Source organism: Astatotilapia calliptera, chromosome 8, assembly GCF_964374335.1.
Source record: "Astatotilapia calliptera chromosome 8, fAstCal68.1, whole genome shotgun sequence".
NCBI lineage: Eukaryota > Metazoa > Chordata > Actinopteri > Cichliformes > Cichlidae > Astatotilapia > Astatotilapia calliptera.
Window position 1 is genome coordinate 30,103,567 of NC_137429.1, and position 22,553 is coordinate 30,126,119.

The following is a 22,553-nucleotide window of genomic DNA, read 5'->3' on the forward strand; positions in this document are numbered from 1 at the left end:
ATCACCTGTTTGGTATCTGGGAATATCAGGAATAAAAGGACAAAGGTTTACTGAGAGGTGAGAGGAAATGTGGCAGGGTGACAGCTGATATCATATGGAGCATATGAAATATGGTCTCCAGCACTTATAAAATCTCTATTCCAGGGGAGAAATGCACTTCCTGTTTCTCCACAACAACATGTAACAGGAGTGGGTTTCTGAACCTGAGGAGAAACAGCAGCAGCTGCTCGTGTTTCAGAAAGAAGCTGCCTGTAGATTTGATCATGTGTCTGTTAAACCATGACGACAGAGTGTTTAGAGTTCACCAAAGCAAGTTGCTTTATTTACATGCAAACCTGTCAGTGATTGTTTCTGTCGCAGACACACCACTGTCTGCTCTGATTCACACCCACAGTGTACGCTGATGACCCAGCTGATCTCTGTGGTAAAGCAGATACTTTCTCGGGGATGAAGCATGTTTTGAAGCTGCTCGCGTGGAAGCCACCGTGGTCTGCTGCAACAGTGTTTGTGTGTGACTGTCCTCGTGTGCACAGAGACGGATGAACACCAGAGAGAATTACACACGACAGGACAAAACCTGAAACCTCCCACTAGAAGGACATGAAGATGTACTGAAGGACAACAAGACTGGAACAATGATGGGGACACATTTTAACTTTATAAAGGATTTATTCACGAGTACGTGATTTATGTTGGAGTTCTAACCCACTGATCAGTGTTACTTCCTCATGCTCCTCAGGTTGGTTCTTCGTCTTTCTGTGGATTCTGTTAGTTCACTTTTGTGACTCTAGTTTAGCTTCAGGTTTATTAGTTTCCTCCACGTGTCTCCATGCGTCTTTACCTTTTTGTCCATGGTTCGTCCGTCTTTGTGTCTGTGTCAGTGTTACGTTTCCTGTTTTATTTTGACAGTCCCTTACTGTGACTCTGTCCAGCTGTGTCCCCTGTGGTGTCCACTCTGCCTCGTCCCCTCGTGTGTGTTTAAGGCCTCGTGCTGTATGCTCCTGTGTGTTCTGTGTCTCTGTAGTTTCTTCAGTTATTGGATCTGACAGAGTGTGTGAGAGCGCAGCAATAAAGGTGTAACGCTCCTTAAAATCATGAATATTCCTCCCTGAAACTCTCACGTGGGTTCAACACGTTTGATTTCTGTTCATGTTTTTGCTGGTCAGGGTTTGTTTTCTCCTTCTGCTGCGGTGCATATGTGCATGAAAACAATCACATCTTATTCAGTAACCTGTTTGTTGTATAGCTTCATTGTCGGTCAGTCATAGTTGTCCTGTTGTGTTATTCGAGTTCTGCTTCCTGCTCAGTTTGATGGACTGTGTGGTTCAGCTCCAGTTTCAGGTTTTTGGTCCCTTGAGTGTTTCTTATCCGTCCTGTCTCTGTCTCGATTGTCTCTGTCCTGCAGTGTTTTTGTCTTTGTGTTCATGTTTACTGTGAGTGTTCTTGTGTATGTGGCCTGTGTCCTCCTTTGCTGGTGTGTGTTTGCTGTTGTTTTCTGTCTGATTGTCTTCATTACATCCATCAGAGTCTCGTTCCCTTCCTTGTCCCACTCTTCTCTCTTTTTTGTGTTGTCCGTGATGCTCGTGTGTTACTCCCAGTGTGCCAGCTGCTGGGAGCTCTGGTCTGGGCTTGTCCTCAACATCCATCTCAGTCTTTAACATTGTAGTTTCTGATCTTGCTGATCCTGGCAGGGACTGCAGGTCTGTTGGTCTTGGTAGTGCTTGGCAGTGTTTTAGACTGGCTCCTGCTTTGCTGGACCTCAGTCTGGGGCTGGCTGGGAATCACACCACTACCATGCACCATCATCTGGACTCCAGAGCCACCAGACTGTCTGCTCCTGAGCCCACGTTCACCTTTTGGAGAGACAAAAGAAGTTGACTTACAACTGTTTCATTTGTTGAATTCAGATCCAAAAACACACTAACAGCAGCACAGGTCACTGCGATTCGCTGCAGTGACGTGTCGGTGCAGGTTGGTCCAGTGCAGCCTATTAATGCGTGCCATGTCTATGATCTATAAACTGTTCAAAGACATCATAACTCCCACGAGTTTCAACCAGCTGTTCATTACCTGGTTTGGTTACAGATGCTACAAGTGTATTTATGACATGTGTGCTCAGCTCAGCTAAAGTGATGCTTCCCATATATATATGTACCACATAATGCCTAAAATGAATAAAAGGATTCTGTTGCTGATTTTTATGCAGTTCTGTTGACAAACAACAACAACAGTACAAAGTTCAACCTCTCCCTGACTCGTGCTGCCATTCCCACCAGTCTGACGCCCTCCACCATCATTCCCATCCCCAAAACGACGTGAGACCTCACGTCTGTACTCACGAAGCACATCCCCATGACAGTGACACCAAAGGCAGACATTCATCATCATCACTGAAATGAGCTGTCAGGGCTGAACAGAAGGAAATAAACGGTAAGTGGACGCGTTCTTATTTAGCACTGTTCTGCTGTAACTGAGCACTCAGTGCTTTCTGCAATCTCATCCATCCACACAAGCACTTTAAGCACTTTCTATCTAACATTCACGGAGTAACTTGGGCCCAGCCTGTTGCCCAACGATATTTCACATGAAGACTGGAGACGACCTGCTGGATGGACAAGAAGATTTGTGGCTGTGGTCCGAGTTAGAGATGGTCTGTAGCTCGATGTGTCTGTACCTTCCTGTTCATCATGACCTCCTCTACCTGCTGAACCACCCAGAAACATTGGCTCAAATAAGTTTATTATGTCTACTTTTTTATGTTTAAGGACAACAGATGGAAATTAGCCTTTGGCTATAATCTGGCATGTTTACATTCATGTAATTGTTTTGTTTTTTTACATTTATGTTCATTAACATGCACTGTCCTAAATAAATAAATAATTAAATAAGTCATCAGTCTCAGAGTTCACTGTTGGATGTCGGTAAAGACAGAAGATAGACTCACGTTTCTCCCACAGTGGAACTGTACACAAGAAAGCAGCACTGTTGCTTTAACAGCTATCACAGACATCTCTAACTCATCCTTTATCAACACATCATTCAAACTTTGTGCTTTGTTTTTCTGGTTTCACAATTATTGACTGCTATGATGCCAATCACTGCAAGTCAGCTTTATCTGGTTGGGAAATTGTTCCCTGGAGCGCTGACAGAGACCAGGCCACACGTTGAGCAACAGCTGATCTGTCGCTGACTCACACTGGGAGCAGAGTTTGTTTTATTCCAGTAACATAGAGTAACTGTACTTATGATCACAAACTAGATACAAAATGAGATGAAATGAATGTTTGTGATGCTGGCTGTGAACTTGTTTTGTCTTCTGCTACAAACTGACACTCAGTGCTCTGACTACACTACAGTGATGTGCAAAGACTGCGAGTACAGCGCATCGTGGGGAGGATGTGGATACCTTCTGAGTCCGTAAGTCCACGATCCAGAGTGTCCCACAGCATCGTTAATGAGCACAGCGATTCATGCGACACAGTCCTGGACAAGTGCAGCTGTGAGCGTGTCTAAAGAAGAAGAAGAGTTATTTTACACTACGGCTGTGCGAATCACAGATTTACTCTTCTGATGTTTACTACTTCATTAATATATACACACAAATGTGTACTTGCATTTACAGTATGCAGCATTTTTCTAGTGTTACTGAACCCACACATTTAACCACAGGCCATTTAGGAACACCACTCAACATAACAAGCATGTTGGAGGAGAACACAGCCATCCAGGCAGGGAGTGAACAGGCCAGCTGGGCTTGGCAGTGCATTAATGCATTCTTCAAGGCTCTCACCTCAGACGTGTCTCTGGGTTTGAGCCCATGGCAAGTGTTTGCAGTCCCTTTGAAGAAAGCCTGGCTCTTTGTTGGTGGGATGTGCTGTTCAGCAGCAGCAGAAGCTCTCTGCATCAGTGCATATTGCAGCTCCTGATGGCACAAACACACCAACACTGTATCCGGTGCAGCACAGACACGGACGTGTTCTTATTAAAGTAAAGCACATACTTTCCCCTCAAGTAAAAACGTCAGATTTTTAATTTGAACACATTTGCACAAAGTGCCGCCTGCACTCGTGTGTCAGTGTGATACTGAGGGATGGAGACCACGGCATTTGTATCCATTTCAAATGACATCTACAACAAAGTAACACATTCAAACCTCTGTAAACCTGCTGGAGAAGAGGACGAGGACGAGCAGATACCTGAGTGGTGAGCTGGTACTGCAGCTGTTCCACAGCAGAAAGGCGGCCATGGTGGTCTCCTAGTTTCTCTGTGGGGGTGTCCTTCTCCAGCCCCCCCGGTGCTGTTGGACACAGAGATATTTAAGGACCTCTGACTGCTTCATTTTTCATGAGTCTGTCTGTAAACACCACAGAATATATCATCCACCTGTGGAAACAAACACCACACATGCATGCTAATAATAGTCCATACGCGTAGAGTCTGAATCACTTTTCTTGTAACTTTTCCCACTGCAGCCCCACACAGTACTGCTGTGTCTGAATCCATCCAGTAATAAAACGTTCTCATGCAGTCGCTGCAGAACATTTGATATACGTGTGACTCCACAATCCTGGAACTCTAAATGCTTTTGCTGTCGTTTGCTGTCTCCTCAAAAAGGCCCTGAGTCGCTGTTTTACATTCCTAAAAGGAGGAAACAGCAGGAAAGCCCACGTCAGTGCCAACAGGAACTGAATAAAAGAAGGCTAACTGGTCAGGTGGAGTGATGTCAGACTGATCTGAGATGATGACGATCAGGTACGTGCTGTTCCTAACTGTGTGATTTCACCTGCAGTATCTGAACTCACAGGTGCTGGAATCACATTCCTTCTCTAAAGGAAACTTCATTATGTCCTTTATTACCTCCTTTAGCATACAATTAACCGGAGCATTCTTTACAACAGGAGAGTAAATAATCCCCACAATTCATAGCGGCACACCATCCGACTATTCTTAAGAGGAAAAGTGTGACTGTGCAGGTCCAGTTTGATTTTGTACTGCCAGCGTCTCAGTTTGTCCTTAAATTCATTTATGCTTCCAGTAAACTGGGCTGGGCTGCAGCCTCCCAGCACAGCCACCCTGCTGTGCTGTACCGGGGTGTGCAGTGACGGGTGTGTAACTCTACCCTGCCGTCCGTCGGCGGCGATCTGGGCACGGAGGCGGTTGCCCAGCGCTATCAGCTGCTGTTTCTCTCTGCTCAAACGGGCGATGCAGGACGCTGCCTGCTTCAGCCTGACGCGAAGGAGCTGGGGGTCATTTTTAGCAGGATGGACGCTCTTAAACACGCCACACATCAGAGCTGGTTTCACATACTTGCTGTCTCCTTGGAGCTGCTGCACCAGTGTCCTCTGAAAAGATGATGATGAAACCATTTTGTGCTTTCTAACAGTGATAGGTAGGGTTAAGCAGATCAGTGGCTCCACCTCCACTGACAGATCAATAAACCTCCTGTAGTACCTGCTGTGTGATGTCATTGGAAGCTGACTCCACACGTGTCACAGCGGGGCACCTGCCACGTTCATCCAGACACGAACCACCTGAGGACCCACGGCACAAATATGATGCAGTGATATGAGGGAGACAATGTGACCAACAAACGTCAAAGATACAGGTTTCAGTGACTGTGGAAGATGAACATGTTCAACAGCCACAAACACCTCTGCTGCTTAACGCCTTATGTTCCTCTCTATCATCTACTTACAGTGTTTGTGTTAGCTAACGTAATGTTTTGGGGTTATATGGAGGAAATTAACAGTATGAATAATACCAGCTTGATTTTCAGGCTGTGATCTGCCTGGATTGATGTGTTGTGGGTCCTCCATGGCTGAAGCCAGGCCTGACAGTCCTGTGACACCTCCTCGCTGCTCCTCGAGGTGCTTACCTGACAGGTGCACCTCCTGCTCCAGAGGCTGACGGGAGTCTGAGTCCAGTTTTACAGAGAAGGAGAAGGAGTGTTAAAGTTTAGCTTAACACTCAGATTATCCAAAGCTATTATTTTATACATTAAAATGAAAAACAGAAAACAAGTTCATGATAATTCTAAGCTTTTCTTTCTTACATGCGATGAGCAGAGTGTCTGTGGCTGTAAGTTCAACAAAAGCATGTTTAACAGAAGAATCAGCAGCAGTGATGTGGGTCACTGGGTCAAATCTATCTTAGCATGTGGAGCCCACTGAAAGGGTTTGCGTGTATAGTTTGTCACAGTGATGCAGAAACTCATCAAGGTTTGTATACAGAGCCAGACAGCACCTGCTGTGTTGCCTTTGGAGGCTGAAGATTCCTGATACGGAGGTTGCACTGGTGCCTCAGCATTAGGTAAGACTAGGAGATGGCCGAGACCTTCCATGTCCTTTCTCATCTGGGTAACCACAGCACGCAGGGCGCTGTTCTGCTCCTGTAGACGCCGGATCTCCACCGATGCCAGAGAATCCACCTTTGGAGTGAGACCCTGTGGATTTAGATGGTTTTATGTCGTGTAAGTGATGTTTCACAGGAAGAAGAACAGGAATTGGAAATTTGCATTATTGTGTGTTGAATGTTCAGATCAAAAATACACAAAACGATGAGACTGCAGGGACACCAACAACACAACAATAACTATAAATCTGCTTCCATCAGTACTGAACAGGACTATGCAGAGCTCTGTGCCGCTCTCAGACATGTGCATCACTGTACAGCTTTTTAACCATAATTATGCAAATTTATGGGTAACAAAATTACAAATGTTTTGAGCAAAGTGTATATTTATCCTAAATGTACCTGTAATACCTACAGCATGTTCTAATCACTCTAATAGGATATTATGGTCGACAGTATCGAACGCTGCACTGAGGTCTAGCAGGACAAGCACAGAGATGAGTCCACTGTCAGAGGCCATAAGAAGATCATTTGTAACCTTCACTAAAGCTGTTTCTGTGCTGTGATGAGCTCTGAAACCTGACTGAAACTCTTCAAATAAACCTCTGCAGATGATCTGTTAGCTGTTTGACAACTACTCTTTCAAGGATGTTTGATATGAAAGGAAGGTTGGAGATTGGCCTATAATTAGCTAAGACTGCTGGGTCTAGAAGATCCTCAGTCATCAGTGATGTACAGGACAGTAAATTACTGCCACCTTGTGGCCACAACAGAAATGAGCATCTGTGAAAGTCAACCCAGTACAGTGATTCTGACAGATGTCCCACTTTAATAATCACATGCACCCTCAGATGGTGTATTCAAACCCAGGACCTTCTTGCTGTGAGGTTAATCACTGCACCACCGTGCAGCCCTTCTATTAGCTTCTTGTATTCATCTGAAAGTCCCATCATCATAATGAGCCAGCATGTTGTAGGCAATGAGAGCACGGCAGAAATCAATAGCAAAACTACCGCTATCCAAGCCGAGCCACCGGTGTGGCTGAAACCCAGGGATCCAGCTCACCGGAGGCGGTCTCAGCGCTCCTGAAAGAGGTGTTTTGGCTTGACAGGGAAGTCCGCGTGGAAAGATTTCATCGTAGTCTGACTCAACGGAGACACGGGGATACCCCACAAGTTATCATTGCTAAATCAAACAGCAAAGGAGATGCCGTGGACATCCTCAGGAGTGTGCGCAGAGGTAAACTACTCTTCAACGGAAACCCAATCGCCATATTCCCCGACTACACGGCAGGGTGGCGAAAGTCAGGGCAGCTTTCACTGCGTGAGGAAGATACTCCACGATAGACTGGGAGTCCACATCCTGTACCCTGCCAGATTTCCTGTCTCTTACAACAACGTTGAAAAAGAGTTTGTGGATGCTGCCAAAGCCATGGATTATGTCAAGGAAAACATACTTTCTCCAGCAGGTGGTGAACTATGATGGTCTTATCTCCTGGACCAAGGTGGAAGGTAACTCGGAGTTCTTTACTTCAGTAAGCTACATCACAGAGCTTAGTTGCAAGTTGTGCAGGCCTGAGTTCCACTATTGTTCTAGCAGACAGCACTGAGACCTGTTGGTTGCACTGAGACTGCTCGCAGCAATTCTCCCCAAACTTCAGTTCATCATTTCATATGAAGTCATAAGTTATAATGTCAAAGGCCTCCACAGCCCCGTTAAAAGAGGTAACACTAGGTCAGCTACAAAGTTTCAATTGTCACATATGTCTGTGAAGGTTCTCAGTCATCCAGGTCATCGTAGTCAAAGGAGCTTGCAAAGAAAAGCGTCTGGACTTCTTTAAGTTGCTTGAAGACGTTTCACCTCTCATCCGAGAAGCTTCTTCAGTTCTAAGGTCAAATGGTGGAGAGTCCCAGATATAAACCTAGTGGGAGTTTCCCCCCACAGAGGGACAAAAGGACCCCTGATGATCCTCTAATCGCCTGAGCCAAGGTGTGAAACTGGGTGTGGGTCCCAATCAGCCAGGGTTTCGGGTGTGTTCATTGTGAAACCTGGCCCCACCTTATCATGTGATTTCCTGAGGTCAGATGGCCCAGGATGTGAGTGGGCGTTAAGGCGTCTGGGAAGGGATCTCAAAACTGGATTATAGATGGCAGAGAGTTGGTGTCGTAAACCCCGCCTCTGTTCAAAGATGGTCGCTCACAGTGGACATAGATGCTTCTTTCACTCCTCTTTCAAACCATCTGTCCTCTCTGTCCAAAATGTGAACATTGGCATCCTCGAAAGAGTGTCCTTTATCCTTAAGATGCAGATGGACTGCTGAGTCTTGTCCTGTGGAGGTGGCTCTTCTGTGTTGTGCCATGCGCTTGTGAAGTGGCTGTTTGGTCTCTCCAATGTAGAGGTCTGAGGTCACATAGCTTTTTTACAGGAGACACATTTATCTGATGTTGAGCATGACAAGCTAAAAAGGTCGTGGGAACAACAAGTGTTTTATTCATCCCACAAATCTGGCAGGAAAAGAGGGGTGGCTATCCTAAAGACCCAGATGGAAGGTACATTATGGTCAATGGCTCCATCGATGGAGTATTGGTTTCTCTCTTCAATATTTATGCCCCTAATGAGGATGAGCCAAAGTTCATACAATTTTTAATGTTCTGGTATTTTACTGCTTGGAGTGATTTTGACTGTGTCTTGTCACCTTACATGGACAAACAACCAAGCTCTAAAAGTCATGTGTCTCACATGAGTAAAGCTCTAAAACACTTAACAACTGAACTGGGACCAACTGATGTTTGGAGAAATAGGTTTCCTAGAGTCAGAGGTTATACTTCTTACTGGCATAGACATGCATCCTATTCCAGGATAGATTTATTTTTTACCTCCAAAACAGAAGAACATAGAATTAACAATATTGGAATTTTACCAATTACACTATCTGACCATGCACCGCTATCACTCTCATGGGACTTAGGATTGACACCAAAACTAAAACTTTGGCCTCACTCCTAAATGATAGCGAGTTTTGTGAGTTCATACATCCATCCATTCACTTCCACTTATCCTTTTCAGGGTCGCTGGAGCCTATCCCAGCTGTCATAGGGCGAAAGGCGGGGTACACCCTGGACAGGTCGCCAGTCTGTCGCAGGGCCAACACACAGGGACAGACAACCAGTCACACCTAGTGACAATTTGGATTTTCCAATTAACCTATCCCCACAAGCTGCATGTCTTTGGACGGTGGGAGGAAGCCGGAGTACCCGGAGGGAACCCACGCAAACACGGGGAGAACATGCAAACTCCACACAGAAAGACCCCGGCCTGATGTTGGAATTGAACTCAGGACCTTCTTGCTGTGCGGCAACAGTGCTAACCACCGTGCCACCGTGCTGCCTGAGTGAGTTCATACATACTGAATTAAATATTTACTTAGAATTGAATACAACTCCGGAGATATCGCCCTTAACTCTATCAGATTGCACCAAGGCATACATTAGAGGTTGCATAATATCATTTGCAAGTGCCAGAAAAAAAAAGGGAGGCCAGGTGGTGTGAATTGGAGGCCAAAATAAGGCACCTCGAGCAATAACACACAAAAACCACAGACAGCCGACTAGCTGTCCGATCTGAAAGTGCTGCGTAGTGAGATTAATAGTTTAATTAACAATAAAATTGAGGGCAATTTAAGATACATTAAACAAAAGTATTAGGAACAAGGTAGTAGGGCTGGTAGAGTGCTGGCAATAAGACTCAGGAAACAGCAATTCTGCAATATGGTCCAAAAGCTGAGATCGAATCAAACCCTAATTACTAAACCAAACCAAATTGGCAAGTTGCTTTGCCAATTTTTTCAAGTCATTATATAAAAATTCAGATACATGCAAGGATGACAGTACACTGTCTGATTTCTTAGAAAAGATCAATCTAAGAACACTGCTGGAATCGGTAGCAAAAGAGTTAGATGAACCAATTCAGGAACAAGACATTTTACAGGTGATTTCAAACCTTAAAACTAAAACAAGTCCTGGCCTGATGGTTTTATTAATGATAAAGACTTTAAGGAAAAAGTCGCCCCCTTATTAGTAAAAGCTTACCCCTGCGCTCTGCGCAGAAGGAAATTGGGTTAAGGCTGCTGACCTTTGCAAGCGCCATCTTACCCTTTCGACCATACATACCTGTACATGACACAAACATCACACGGGGTAGACAGGTCAGAGAGGTATAACTATGGAAAATGCACCACATGAGGAAAGACGAGGAGAAAAAAGAACTCCGCCCAGACTGAGCTGGGAAAAACCACCTCAGCACGTGGCTAAACACTGAGAAGACAATATGATCATTGGAATCCCTGCTTTTCTCTAACATTTCACTTAAGATGTGCATATGGGGGAATGGACAAGGGTCACACTAAAGATTTGGCGTAGAATCAAACAAACATTTGGTCCAAAAGAAATTTTAATTGTATCAAGCCTTTCCAACCTGCAGGGTTTTTGTCCTATTATGGAAGACCCTGGCTTCAGAGCATGGTCAAATAACGGGCTTCATAAACTTTGTCATGTTGTGAGGAATGGGCACCTGAGTTCAACAGCTGAGAGGTCAGTTTCTACAGAGCCCCTCTGATGACATGGTCCAAAAAATAAATAAATTGTGGCCACAAAATACTATTTCGTGGGCACGAAATGCTAATTTGTGGGCACGAAACACTTGACCGATAACCGTGATCCTTCCCAGGCCCTTGCAGTTGGTTGACAATAAAATCTATCCCAGCGTCCAGGTGGTACTTACGTCTGTAAAGCAACTGGGCTTGCAGTATCCTGTTTTAACGTCTCTCCGTAATAATGGTTCCTTGCATTGCAGGCTTTTCAAAATGTATTTGTAGCTCATTCCCAGCCTAAAATAAAAGTCAATCATACCGTCTCTGCCCACGGTGTGTAGGTTTAGCCTACTCTCATGCTTATGTCTCTACGCAGCTGTCCAGGATTGTATCAATATGATGTGCGCACGTTATCTATTTTGTTGCCACAAATGCAGAATTCGTTGCCACGTTTTACCCAATTCGTGCCCACAAATGAGCATTTCGTGCGCACGTTATACTATTTCGAGTGCACGAAGTAGTATTTTGTGGCCACAATTTATTTATTTTTTGGACCATGTCATCAGAGGGGCTCCAGAAGTTTCAGCTTCCTTCTTCTGACTTTTTTTTAGATTTTTGCAGCTAAGAAGTTTTTTGACAAAACATAAAGAATGGAAGCAAGTTTGGAGCCCTCACCCATCGAGGAAATATCTCTAAAAATATTTCACAGTAATTCCTCCCCAAAATTGATTAGTAATTTCTATCATGCATTCATGAGTTTTAATACAAGTGCAACTTTGTATATTAAGGCCAGGCGGGAAGCTGAGCTTGGCACTCAAATCTCAGAGGAGACTTGGGAAGAAGAGTTCAGTGAGGCCCATCTGGTGACTAATTCTGGGCTGTGGAGAGAATTTAAAGGGAAGGTGGTCATGAGATATTTTAGACCCCCCAGAGATCGTTGCTAAAATGAACCAACTCCTGACACTTGTTGGCGAAATTGTGGTACTCACTTAGGAACCCATTCACACATATTCTGGTCATGTCCATTGGCTCCGTTTGGAAGGACATATTTAAAGCTCTCAATAGTTTCCCAACAACCGTTAACAAAAGACCAACAGTTAGCCATGTTAGGGGTACTACCAAATGGTTTTACAGGAAACAATAAAGAGTATCTCTTGAGAATCTTGCTTACAGCAGCACTAAAGTGTATCATCATTAAATGGTTAAATCTTGATTGATAAAATAAGAGAGATTTATCAGATGGAGGGAATAACACATGCTCTGCAGATGCAGAGAGGATTGTTCAGTGATGACCCATACATGCTTATTGTTTCAATAATCCAGCAGAGGTTCACTCTGTTCATTTATTGCTACTAAGATTGCCACGTCTTATTAATATTATTTGAAGTTTTTTTTAATTTAACTTCTACATTGCTGCCCTGTTCCTGTATCTGTTCAACTTGTGAACATTGACAAGTATAAGTTGCAAGGTTGTAAATTATAATAGAAAATGGGTTTTAAAAAAAGCTGAATGACAGCAGGAGCTCTGTTCCAGCACGCTTTGGCTGAGCAGCCAAGCCGTAGACTGATATTAGTGTGTGGTTAAACATGTGCTCACCTGTACAGCCTGATCTTGCTCCCTGCTAGTGGACTGGAGCAAGACGGTCAGATCATGCAGCTGCTGCTCTCTCTCCATCAGCTCAGCTTTAGCCTGACACATGAAAACTGTGTTACATTCATAAAACATCCTGGGCTTTGAAACCAGCAGCTCTCCTCTGTCAGTGTGCTGAAACTGAAACAGGTCACTGTTGAGGGGGGGTGGGGGCCACCCGAGCCTGCTGCCATTACCAGCAGGTTTGCTGTGTCTCCCAGCACATCAGCATGGAGGAGATTCGGGAGATGGACAGTTACTCTAGGAGAGCTGAAGGGCTGTAGCAGGTCCTGAACCCCTCAGCAGGTCTGCTTCTGCACAGGAATGGGATGACTGGCACTAGCCATAGAATACCAGTATTGGCAGATCCACCCTGTGTTTTTCACAGATGAAAGAAGCTTCACCCTGACCACAGGTCACACGTGAAAGAAGCTGTGGAGAGCGTTATGTTGCCTGCAACATTGTTACAGACACCATCACATTATGGGGAAGGACTTTCATGTAGGGATTGGTACCAAAGTACCATCAGGGTGTACACCTCACCCCTGGCGTCGTTGCCCACCTCTCAATGTTAAATACACGTAGACATTGAGGGCTAGCAAGAGGGACCATGCGCTTACCTGCTGCTCTCTGGCAGGTAGCTCCATGCCCTCCTGGGTTTTAAATGCACCTTAGAACACACATGCATCAACACTACAATGAGCGGGTGGAGGGAGGTTCGGAGTCTTCTCTCACCCCCATTCTCTGCGACCTGCTGGAGCGGGGGGGCTAGGAGGAGGAGTTGGCCGTCCGACTGCGGTCTGGAGTGTGGGGCCTCCCTGCTGCTGCGGAGTCGGGGTGGTCTGCCTCTCCCCACCGCAGGGAAAAGGGTAACACCACCTGGGTCTGGGTGCAGTTCCCCCTCCAGGGGCGGGGGCACCTAGACCCGGTTCGTAGAGTACGCTTGGGGAGTGTGATCGTGTGTACAGCGTCTCTTTATGTCTGTCTCCACGTTGGTTGAGTGTGGAGTGAGTGCATATGAGAGCATGAGGGTGGGAATGGATGTTTGTATATGTGTGTGCCTGTATGTCTGTGTCTATATGTCAGGTTGGGTGTCAGGCGCCACCTCTCTGGGGACATCTCAGGCCCTCCAAGGTTTGGAGGCCTATCTCCACCCACCACCACTTCCCCTGCCAGTGGCGGACTCCCTCAGACATCGGTGCTTTGGTGGTTCTTTGTGTCTGGGGATGGGCGTCCAGGTACACACCGGCTCACTCCTTGGTGGCTGCTTATCGGGGCCTGGAGCCTGGGGCTCGCTCGGGCACTTCGGAGGTGGGGTGCCCCCGGCCTCTCGGCCTGGGGCTCGGTCACTCAGGCACGGCTGGCTGCCGGCGGAGCTCACGGGCGCGTCACTGCAACCCCCCCCTGGCTTCTGCTCCGCGGCTGCTGAGTGAGCCCTCATCTGGGACTCTCCTCAGCTCTTTCTGGGACAGTGGCGCAGCTGCCCCTCTGTTGGTCTTCCTTGGTCTCTTGTGTTCTGGGGGCCTCTGGATGTCTGGAGTTTTGATCTCCTCCATACCTGCTTCATGCCCTGGAGGACGGGGCTGTGGCCCCCCCACACCCTCTAGCAGATTATTACATGAAGGAACCTTTTAAAAAAAAAAAAAACAAGCGCGTCCATGCTCACAGGTGTACACACGGGTGATCACACCCACAAACTACACCCTTTTTGGCTCCTACCTCAAAGCACACTGTGTTCTGTTGATCTTATGTGCTGCACAATAATGTTTAACATTTAGTATTTACTGTCATATTCCCATATATCATTGTGATGTTGTTTATTCTATTACTCTTGTTCTCTTCTGCTTGCTTTCTTTTTTCTTTCTCAGCAGGTGACCCAGGTGATCGATATATGCATTTTTTTTTTCTCTGCCCGTTCTGTTGGTTTTTGTCTTTTGCCCTTCTCCCCCGTCCGTCTTCTCAGCTGTTTCTCTTTCCCTCTTTCTTTCTCCCCTTCTTTCCCCCAGTCAAGTCTGTCCCGTATTCAGTAAATGAAAATAAAATAAACAATAAAAGGTGAATCAAATGGACCATTATGGCAAGGCTGGGATGGTCAGTTTGGTAAAGTAAATCCGTTGGGCATCTTTCTTTGCCTTTAGACAACAATTCTGATGCAAAAGAGCCAAACAGGACAGGCAAAAAAAAAAAAAAAAAAAAAAAAAGGGATTGGTAAGGACATCTTGATTACATCTTGGGATGAAATCCTTGTACCAGTGTCAGACCCTACACTGGTGCAGTGGGTCCTGATGTAAATTCAGTAGGACACCTCTGGGACATTATGTCGCGGCCCCAGAGACACTCCCAGGTTGCACCTCTGACTGTTCAGGAGCTCCATGATGCCCTGGGCCAGATCTGTTATCTCATCAGGAGCATGCCCCGATGTTGTCAGGCAACGTGAGGACCATACAAACTCCTCAGTATCATCTCTAACTGCTACAAGGAAATGTCATCCACACAGACTAGCCTGCTGCATCCGAATCTCTCTGTAATCATGTCCATCATTCAGTCCTTTCATTCCTAACACTACCATCAGTCTGTATGAGCGTAGATCTGATGTGTTCTCATTTCTCGTTTTTTAAATGACACCTGCTGACATGAACACGCGTGTAACAGAAAACACGTGAAAAAAAGTCTCTTTTTTCTGTCCTGCAGTGAACTGTCCAGCTTCCATCACTGCAGGTATTTCAGTTAGCATTAGTGCTAAAGTGCACACAGAGTCTATTGAATGGGTTGGGTTATGTGTGAGCCACTGACCTGGTCTCTGGCCTCGATCAGGTCTTGTATTAGCTGCTCATTTGCAAGGTAGTAGTCCGCCTTTACATCTTCAAAGCGTCGCTGCCATTCCAGCTCCATCTGCACGCTGTTCTTCTCCAAGACTTTCTCTCTGTTGAGGCCAGCTCTCAGATGCTGTTTGTACCTGACAGGAAATTATAAATACAAAGAGATGATGCCCATACTCCCTGTTTATTACTCCATTCAATGCATCAGGAAGGACCTCCATGGCACTCCCGACTTCGTATTTCTTCTTTCCCCCTCTCACCTTTCAGTCTGTTTCCTGCTCCGCTCCAGCTCAGTCCTTAGTGTGGTTTCTCTCTCCTGCAGGCTGATGATTTGTGTGTCTTTCAGGACCATTTCACTGGACACCTGCCTGACATACTCGTCCCACTGAGTCCACATTTGTGGCTGCTCTGTGTGAAGCCTTTGAAAATGCAGACCGAATAAGACTAGTACTTAAAATATGGGCTATTATATTTTATATGTGATATTGCTGTGTGTTGGACTGAGCCTTAGGGAACATGGCGAGAAAAGGTGGCTGAGGAGGAGGACGTAAAATGAAATGCTGCTGTGAGAGAGACAGGAAGCTAATCCAGACACGCCCACGCCTCTCACGTGAGGGTCACTGTGATTAAGGCTCATGTGAGAATTTTAGCAGCTATGGTATCAGTTTCAAAATCCTAGGTCACTTCCTCGTTGAGTATTCATAATTCAATTCAATTCAATTCAGTTTAGTTTTATTTATACAGCACCAAATCACAACAGCAGTCACCTCAAGGCGCTTTATGTTGCACAGTAGATCGTACAATAATAGATACAGAGAAAAACCCAACAATCATATGACCCCCTATGAGCAAGCACTTTGGCGACAGTGGGAAGGAAAAACTCCCTTTTAACAGGAAGAAACCTCCAGCAGAACCAGGCTCAGGAAGGGGCGGGGCCATCTGCTGTGATTGGTTGGGGTGAGAGAAGGAAGACAGGATAAAGACCTGCTGTGGAAGAGAGACAGAGGTTAATAACAGGTATGATTCAATGCAGAGAGGTCTGTTAATACATAGTGAGTGAGAAAGGTGACTGGAAAGGAAAAACTCAATGCATCATGGGAATCCCCCGGCAGTCTACGTCTATTGCAGCATAACTAAGGGAGGATTCAGGGTCACCTGGTCCAGCCCTAACTATATGCTTTAGCAAAAAGGAAAGTTTGAAGCCTAATCTTGAAAGTAGAGATAGTGTCTGTCTCCTGAATCCAAACTGGAAGCTGGTTCCACAGAAGAGGGGCCTGAAAACTGAAGGCTCTGCCTCCCATTCTACTTTTAAATACTCTAGGAACAACAAGTAGAATAGAATAGAATAGAATAGCCTTTATTGTCATTGTACAGAGTACAACGAAATTGGAGTGCCACTCCCTTGGTGCAAGTTTCAATAATAAATATAAATGTAAAATATAAAAAGTACAATAAAATAATCGCAAGTACTCAAACAATAGTAAGTACAATATATACGGGATAGCAGCATTAATATAATGACAGTGACGGTATGGAATAGGTTCAATTGTTTTTGTGCTTATTTACTACGGTGATAGCTCTGGGAAAGAAGCTATCCCTGAATCTGTTTGTCCTGGTTTTATGTGACCTGTACCGTCGGCCTGACGGTAATAGTTCAAACAGTTGGTTGCTGGGGTGAGAGTGGTCCTTGATGATATTGCCAGCCCTGCTGAGGTACCGAGAGTTTGCAGTGACCTCCAGGCTGGGCAGAGAGCAGCCAGTGATCTTCTGGGCTGTGTTGATGACCCTCTGCAGTACTTTCCTGCCCGCAGCTGAGCACCCTGCATACCATGTTGTTATGCCGTACGTTAGGATGCTCTCTATGGTGGCTCTGTAAAATGTCACCAGCAGCCTCTCCTCCAGGTTGTTCCTCCTGAGCACTCTCAGAAAGTGGAGACGCTGCTGGGCCTTTTTAACCACCGCCGTAGTATTTGCAGTCCAGGAGAGGTCATCAGAGATCTGCACGCCCAGAAACCTCATGGAGAAACCATGAGGTTTCCATGAGGCCTGCAGAGCGAGAGCGAAGTGCTCCGATAGGGTGATATGGTACTACAAGGTCATTAAGATAAGATGGGGCCTGATTATTTAAGACCTTGTATGTGAGAAGCAGGATTTTGAATTCTGGATTTAACAGGAAGCCAAAACAGGAGAAATCTGCTCTCTCTTTCTAGTCCCTGTCAGGACTCTTGCTGCAGCATTTTGGATCAGCTGAAGGCTTTTCAGGGAGTTTTTAGGACTTCCTGATAATAATGAATTACAGTCGTCCAGCCTGGAAGTAATAAATGCATGAACTAGTTTTTCAGCGTCACTCTGAGACAGGATATTTCTAACTTTAGAGATGTTGCACAAATGGAAGAACGCAGTCTTACATATTTGTTTAATATGTGCGTTGAAGGACATGTCCTGGTCAAAAATGACTCCAAGGTTCCTCACAGCGTTACTGGAGGCCAAGGTAATGATGAGCTCTGAAACCTGACTGAAACTCTTCAAATAAACCATTCCTCTGCAGATGCTCTGTTAGCTGTTTGACAACTACTCTTTCAAGGATGTTTGATATAAAGGAAGGTTGGAGATTGGCCTATAATTAGCTAAGACTGCTGGGTCTAGAGATGCTTTTTGAGTAAAGGTTTAACTACAGCCAGCTTGAAGGCCTGTGGTACATAGCCGATTATTAGAGATAGGTTGATCATATTTAAGATCGAAGCATTAATTAATGGCAGGACTTCTTTGAGCAGTTTTGTAGGAATGGGGTCTAAAAGACACGTTGATGGTTTGGAGGAAGTAATTATTGAAGTTAACTCAGAAAGATCAATTGGATCATAATAACTTTATTACTTCATTAAACTCAATAGGTGCTGTTTACTCGTTTTACTGAGGCTACTGCTGGTTAGGGTTAACAAACACAGCTGACAAAAACACTGTTACTCCAAAGGCTACGGTGACTCACTGTTATTTCAAATTGAGGTTCTACAGAAGAGTTTGGCTCTGACTTACTTCTTATTGTGGTAGTCTCGCTCCACCTGTAATTTGTTCTCCATCTGTTTCAGCTCATCTCCACGATCTTTTATTCTGCAACACACACACACACACACACACACACACACACACACACACACACACACACACACACACACACACACACACACACACACACACACACACACACACACACACACACACACACACTTTTACATAGCTTTAAATAACATCACTCAAGTAAAGACAACTCCTCGCAGTTGCACTGAAATAAAACTTGTTAATGTAAAGCAACATGTAGAGCTCCTCAGTCATCCTCACAGCCTGTGGACCACTAGACCCTTCAATCAACAGCTTAAACATACTGTGAAACATATTTTTGCAAATGACATATTTCCTGATATCGTTCTAGAGCCCTGTCCTGGTTTCATTTGGGGATTGCATGTTATCTAAACAGGGACAATAGAGGTGCATGGAATCTAGTTTGCAGAGCTTGTTGCATTGAAAATTAAACAATGACATTTAAATATTTAGCAAAACCAATTTGTCTTTCCAGATCCAACGTCTTAGTGTCTATTGATAGCCCACAGACCTCTATTGTTTTCACTAGAGGCAGACGAATGTTTCAAAATGTGTGCAAATAAAGAGAAGTTCAAATCGAGTTCATCATGACAAAGAGAAACATGAAAAAGTGCTGATGAGCGTCCCACTCTGAACAGCCCGACTGCTGAGTAACTGCAAACACACGGCTACACTGGTCTTACTTCATTATTTCCAACACCAACATTGTTCTGGTGTTACACGTTCACATGTTTTCACATCATCCTTCTCAGAACATGAAACAAATATTCTCACATTATTACAGATTTCTATCAGACATGGAGCTGAAAGCTAGTCTAAGTTTAGGAGACAGACAGCCTCTACTTTAAAGATCAGCCTTCAATCGCTCTGATGAAGCCTGGAGTTTGGCTGGGTCAGCTATCCTGCTATGGCCTCAGGCTGCAGGCCGACTGCCTCCATGCACTGAGCGTTTCCTCTTCACTCACCTGTTTTCACTCATGCATTTCTATAGTTCACCTCTCTGTCCTCTCCTTACTGACCCTGCATCTGTAGGAGGACACTTCCTGTTGAAAGGGACTTCTTTCCTCGCAGTTGTCAGCGGGCTCATAGAGGATCATGTGATCGTATTACAAAGAGCCTTGAGATGATTGTTATCATGAGGTGCAGTTTAAATACAATGAAAAAAATGTTTGTTTTAAAGCACAGCTTTCCACTCCACATGCTTCATGTCCCGCGCCTGCAGCATGCTACAGCGTGCCCATAACCAGCTCATGTTCTATAAAACCTCGCCTGGCTTAATATCACAAGAGTGACCACAACATCTGTAAAGTACATAACAATAATCATAAATGCAGTCACAGTTTTTTTATATCTATAGCTGCACGACTATAGTCAAGACAATTAATCATTATTAGGATTAAACATATCACTGCTTTCACATTCATGTGGTGCTGCCAGTGTACAAACCTTTGCATTATATAAAGACACAGAGCGCCTCTAAGAAGAAAGATGACCACACACACACACACACACACACACACACACACACACACACACACACACACATCCTAATTGTAATGAAATCACTGTCCTCCTCTTCACACTGTGCCACATGCTTGTTAATTAAAACTTCTTTGCAGACAGGTAAGTTGTTTATTCACCTTGATTGACTCTCCAATAAATGAGAAGCTACAACAGGGATGTCCAAAGTCCAGCCCAGGGGCCAATCATGGCCCTAGGTCTGATTTTTTATGGCCCGCTGCCACAAACAGAATTAATAAAGCGTACTTTCTCTGTCCACCTTATGTTGTCAGCACCATGAGATGCGATGCATGAAAGCTTTATACACACGTCAGTAAGTGTAGTTTAAAATGAGGCTGAGATACTGACGTTTCAGGTCCACACGGTTTGATCTTTGTGTTACTCTGTGAATGAAAAGTCGTTTTATTCTGTTAAGGCTTGAATGAACCTGATCTCCATAATTCTTGTGTTATTGAAAATAAGGTGTGAAAAACACCTCTGAGCTGCACACAATCTGCAGCAAACAAATAAACCATCTTTAACTCCATTCATTAGACCTGCAGGACGGATGTGACTAAAACCTGAAGCAAATAACTCGACGTCAGTGAGAAGTGCTCACAGCGGGTCGTTTGGTGGACGGAGTTTCTCTCTGTAGGATCGTTACCTTGCAGCTTGATGTATCTTGAGGCTGCCGCTGTGATTTGGTGCTATAGAAATTGAATTGAACTGAATTTACATGCAGTGCAGGTTTTGTCACTTTGGAAAAATAACTACATGAGGGGATAACGCCTCCTCTGCCTGGTAAGTTGTCCTCGTTCCATCCAGGTCGTGGTTTTCTAAGGAGGTCAGGAAGAAAGGGACTGCACTTCACCTCTCAGCCCAACAGCTTCTTCACTTCTAGTCAGTCAGCTGATTACTTTCCGAGCTCATTACACTCTAATGGATACGCTGCACCGGCTCACTGTTGTGGATGTCTGATTGAGTGCTGGGCAACAAGGATTAGTAACTTTTTTTTTTGTGGTGTGTTTTCAGACTACGTCCAAAAACAGATGATGTTGAGTCTCTTTGAGGATCAAGGTCCTTGTTATGTATCTATCTAACCTGGTTACTCATTCAGAGGATTCCAGGTAACTTCCAGCTCCATGGTGCAGCTAACAATCTCATTAACTCTGTGTATGAATCATTCAAACACAAAAAGTCTCTAACTGAAGGTATGAACCAGTGTTGTGTCGACACATAACAGCAGTAAATAAGTAAGCAAACAAAAACTGTATAGAGCCAAGAAGAAGAATGAAACTCACGGTCTTGGCCCTCAAAGCTGGACCATTGCAGCTGGGTCCTGATAACACTTACAAAAGAATCAATGTCAGATTGTACCTGTTCTACTGTGTTACAAGGAGCCTGTTGGAAAAACACTGCATTTGTTCCTATTTCTTTCACTGACTACAAAAAACGTCAAAGAAACAGGAAACAGGGAGAAAACGCTGAAGTACGCCAAATTACACAGATTTTGATCCACCGTGAGACACGTGAGAGACGGGAACAGCTTCATTTTTCACAATGACAGTAATCAGTCACACATTGGTCTCCCCAATGCACCACGTGCCCCGCTACAGTACTGCACAGCTACAGTACTGCACAGCTACAGTACTGCACAGCTACAGTACTACACAGCTACAGCTACAGTACTACACAGCTACAGTACTACACAGCTACAGTACTGCACAGCTACAGTACTACACAGCTACAGTACTACACAGCTACAGTACTACACAGCTACAGTACTGCACAGCTACAGTACTACACAGCTACAGTACTACACAGCTACAGTACTACACAGCTACAGTACTACACAGCTGTACTGTTTCAAGTCCAATATTCTCCAGGACTCAGGCTGCTGTCCTGGGGTTTCAGCTTCAGAGGTCCAGCTCTGTGACTCTGACTGTTGTCTGTGCGCATGTGCTGAACAGCTGGGTGCTGTATGTCATATACAGATTTATAGCGGTATTATGGTGGACACCACTTTAATGATGACGTCAGTGGCTGTTTCCATCACAGTCGTGGTGCGCAGCCGCAGAGACAAAGTTACAAACGTATAACTTTTACACTCACAGTGTGCTGTAGCCGGTGCATCACTCCTGCCGCGAGCGCAGAGACAGCCCGGTCCCTGAACCTGCTGTTACCGGATGAAAAAGGAAGTGCAAAGACGTAACGAGCACGCGCTCACACATCCGCCTATCGTTGGGTTACCTTAAACAGCTACGTGCACACCTGTAGGCCTGGTCTTCATGCAGTCACCATGTCACAGCTGGCGTGAACTTTTTGGCTTATTCCCCTGCGAGGTAAGCGGTTTCCATGGAAACCGTGCGTCGGCTAAATTGCTCCCCGGCTACAGCGATGACATGGTTCCTGTTTACTGCTGTGGGTTCAAGACTGTGTGCGATGTTGTGTTTGGTATGAGATGACAGATGGGCGATGAGGACAGTGGAGCACGGACTTCGTGTTCTTCTAGAAGTGACAGCTCGGAAGTGCCATTACATTAATACATATAACAGTCATGTCCCACCTG

The 22,553-nt window shown here is 45.1% G+C and overlaps 1 protein-coding gene across 6 annotated transcripts; it reads right to left on the reverse strand.

Annotated features, from left to right (window-relative positions):
• Nucleotides 1–649: 649 nt before the first annotated feature.
• ccdc57 (coiled-coil domain containing 57) lies at nucleotides 650–22,349 on the reverse strand. Of its 6 annotated transcripts, none has more exons than XM_026177466.2 (13): nucleotides 22,256–22,349; nucleotides 18,422–18,496; nucleotides 15,649–15,807; nucleotides 15,363–15,525; nucleotides 12,537–12,629; nucleotides 6,244–6,442; nucleotides 5,762–5,914; nucleotides 5,452–5,531; nucleotides 5,120–5,342; nucleotides 4,197–4,297; nucleotides 3,791–3,922; nucleotides 3,407–3,509; nucleotides 650–1,853 (listed from the first exon to the last, which is right to left on the reverse strand). In XM_026177466.2, the coding sequence occupies exons 2-13, from the start codon at nucleotides 18,463–18,465 to the stop codon at nucleotides 1,648–1,650; spliced, it is 1,656 nt and encodes a 551-aa protein (XP_026033251.1). In that variant the 5' UTR covers nucleotides 18,466–18,496; nucleotides 22,256–22,349; the 3' UTR covers nucleotides 650–1,647. The 6 variants fall into 6 exon arrangements, with proteins under 6 accessions (XP_026033251.1, XP_026033249.1, XP_026033250.1 ...); XM_026177464.2 differs by having other exon boundaries at nucleotides 22,235–22,341; XM_026177465.2 differs by lacking the exon at nucleotides 22,256–22,349 and adding an exon at nucleotides 22,097–22,213.
• Nucleotides 22,350–22,553: the final 204 nt, after the last annotated feature.

What these genes read in the sequence shown, in the direction of transcription:
- ccdc57 (XM_026177466.2), bottom strand. Translation starts at nt 18,465, where the DNA reads ATGGAGAACAAATTACAGGTGGAGCGAGACTACCACAATAAGAA. An exon ending in AGCAAGATCAGGCTGTACAG is followed by an intron (nt 6,443 to 12,536) that starts GTGAGCACATGT and finishes CTAAATCCACAG; the next exon opens with GGTCTCACTCCAAAGGTGGA. An exon ending in AACCCAGAGACACGTCTGAG is followed by an intron (nt 3,510 to 3,790) that starts GTGAGAGCCTTG and finishes CTTCTTCTTTAG; the next exon opens with ACACGCTCACAGCTGCACTT.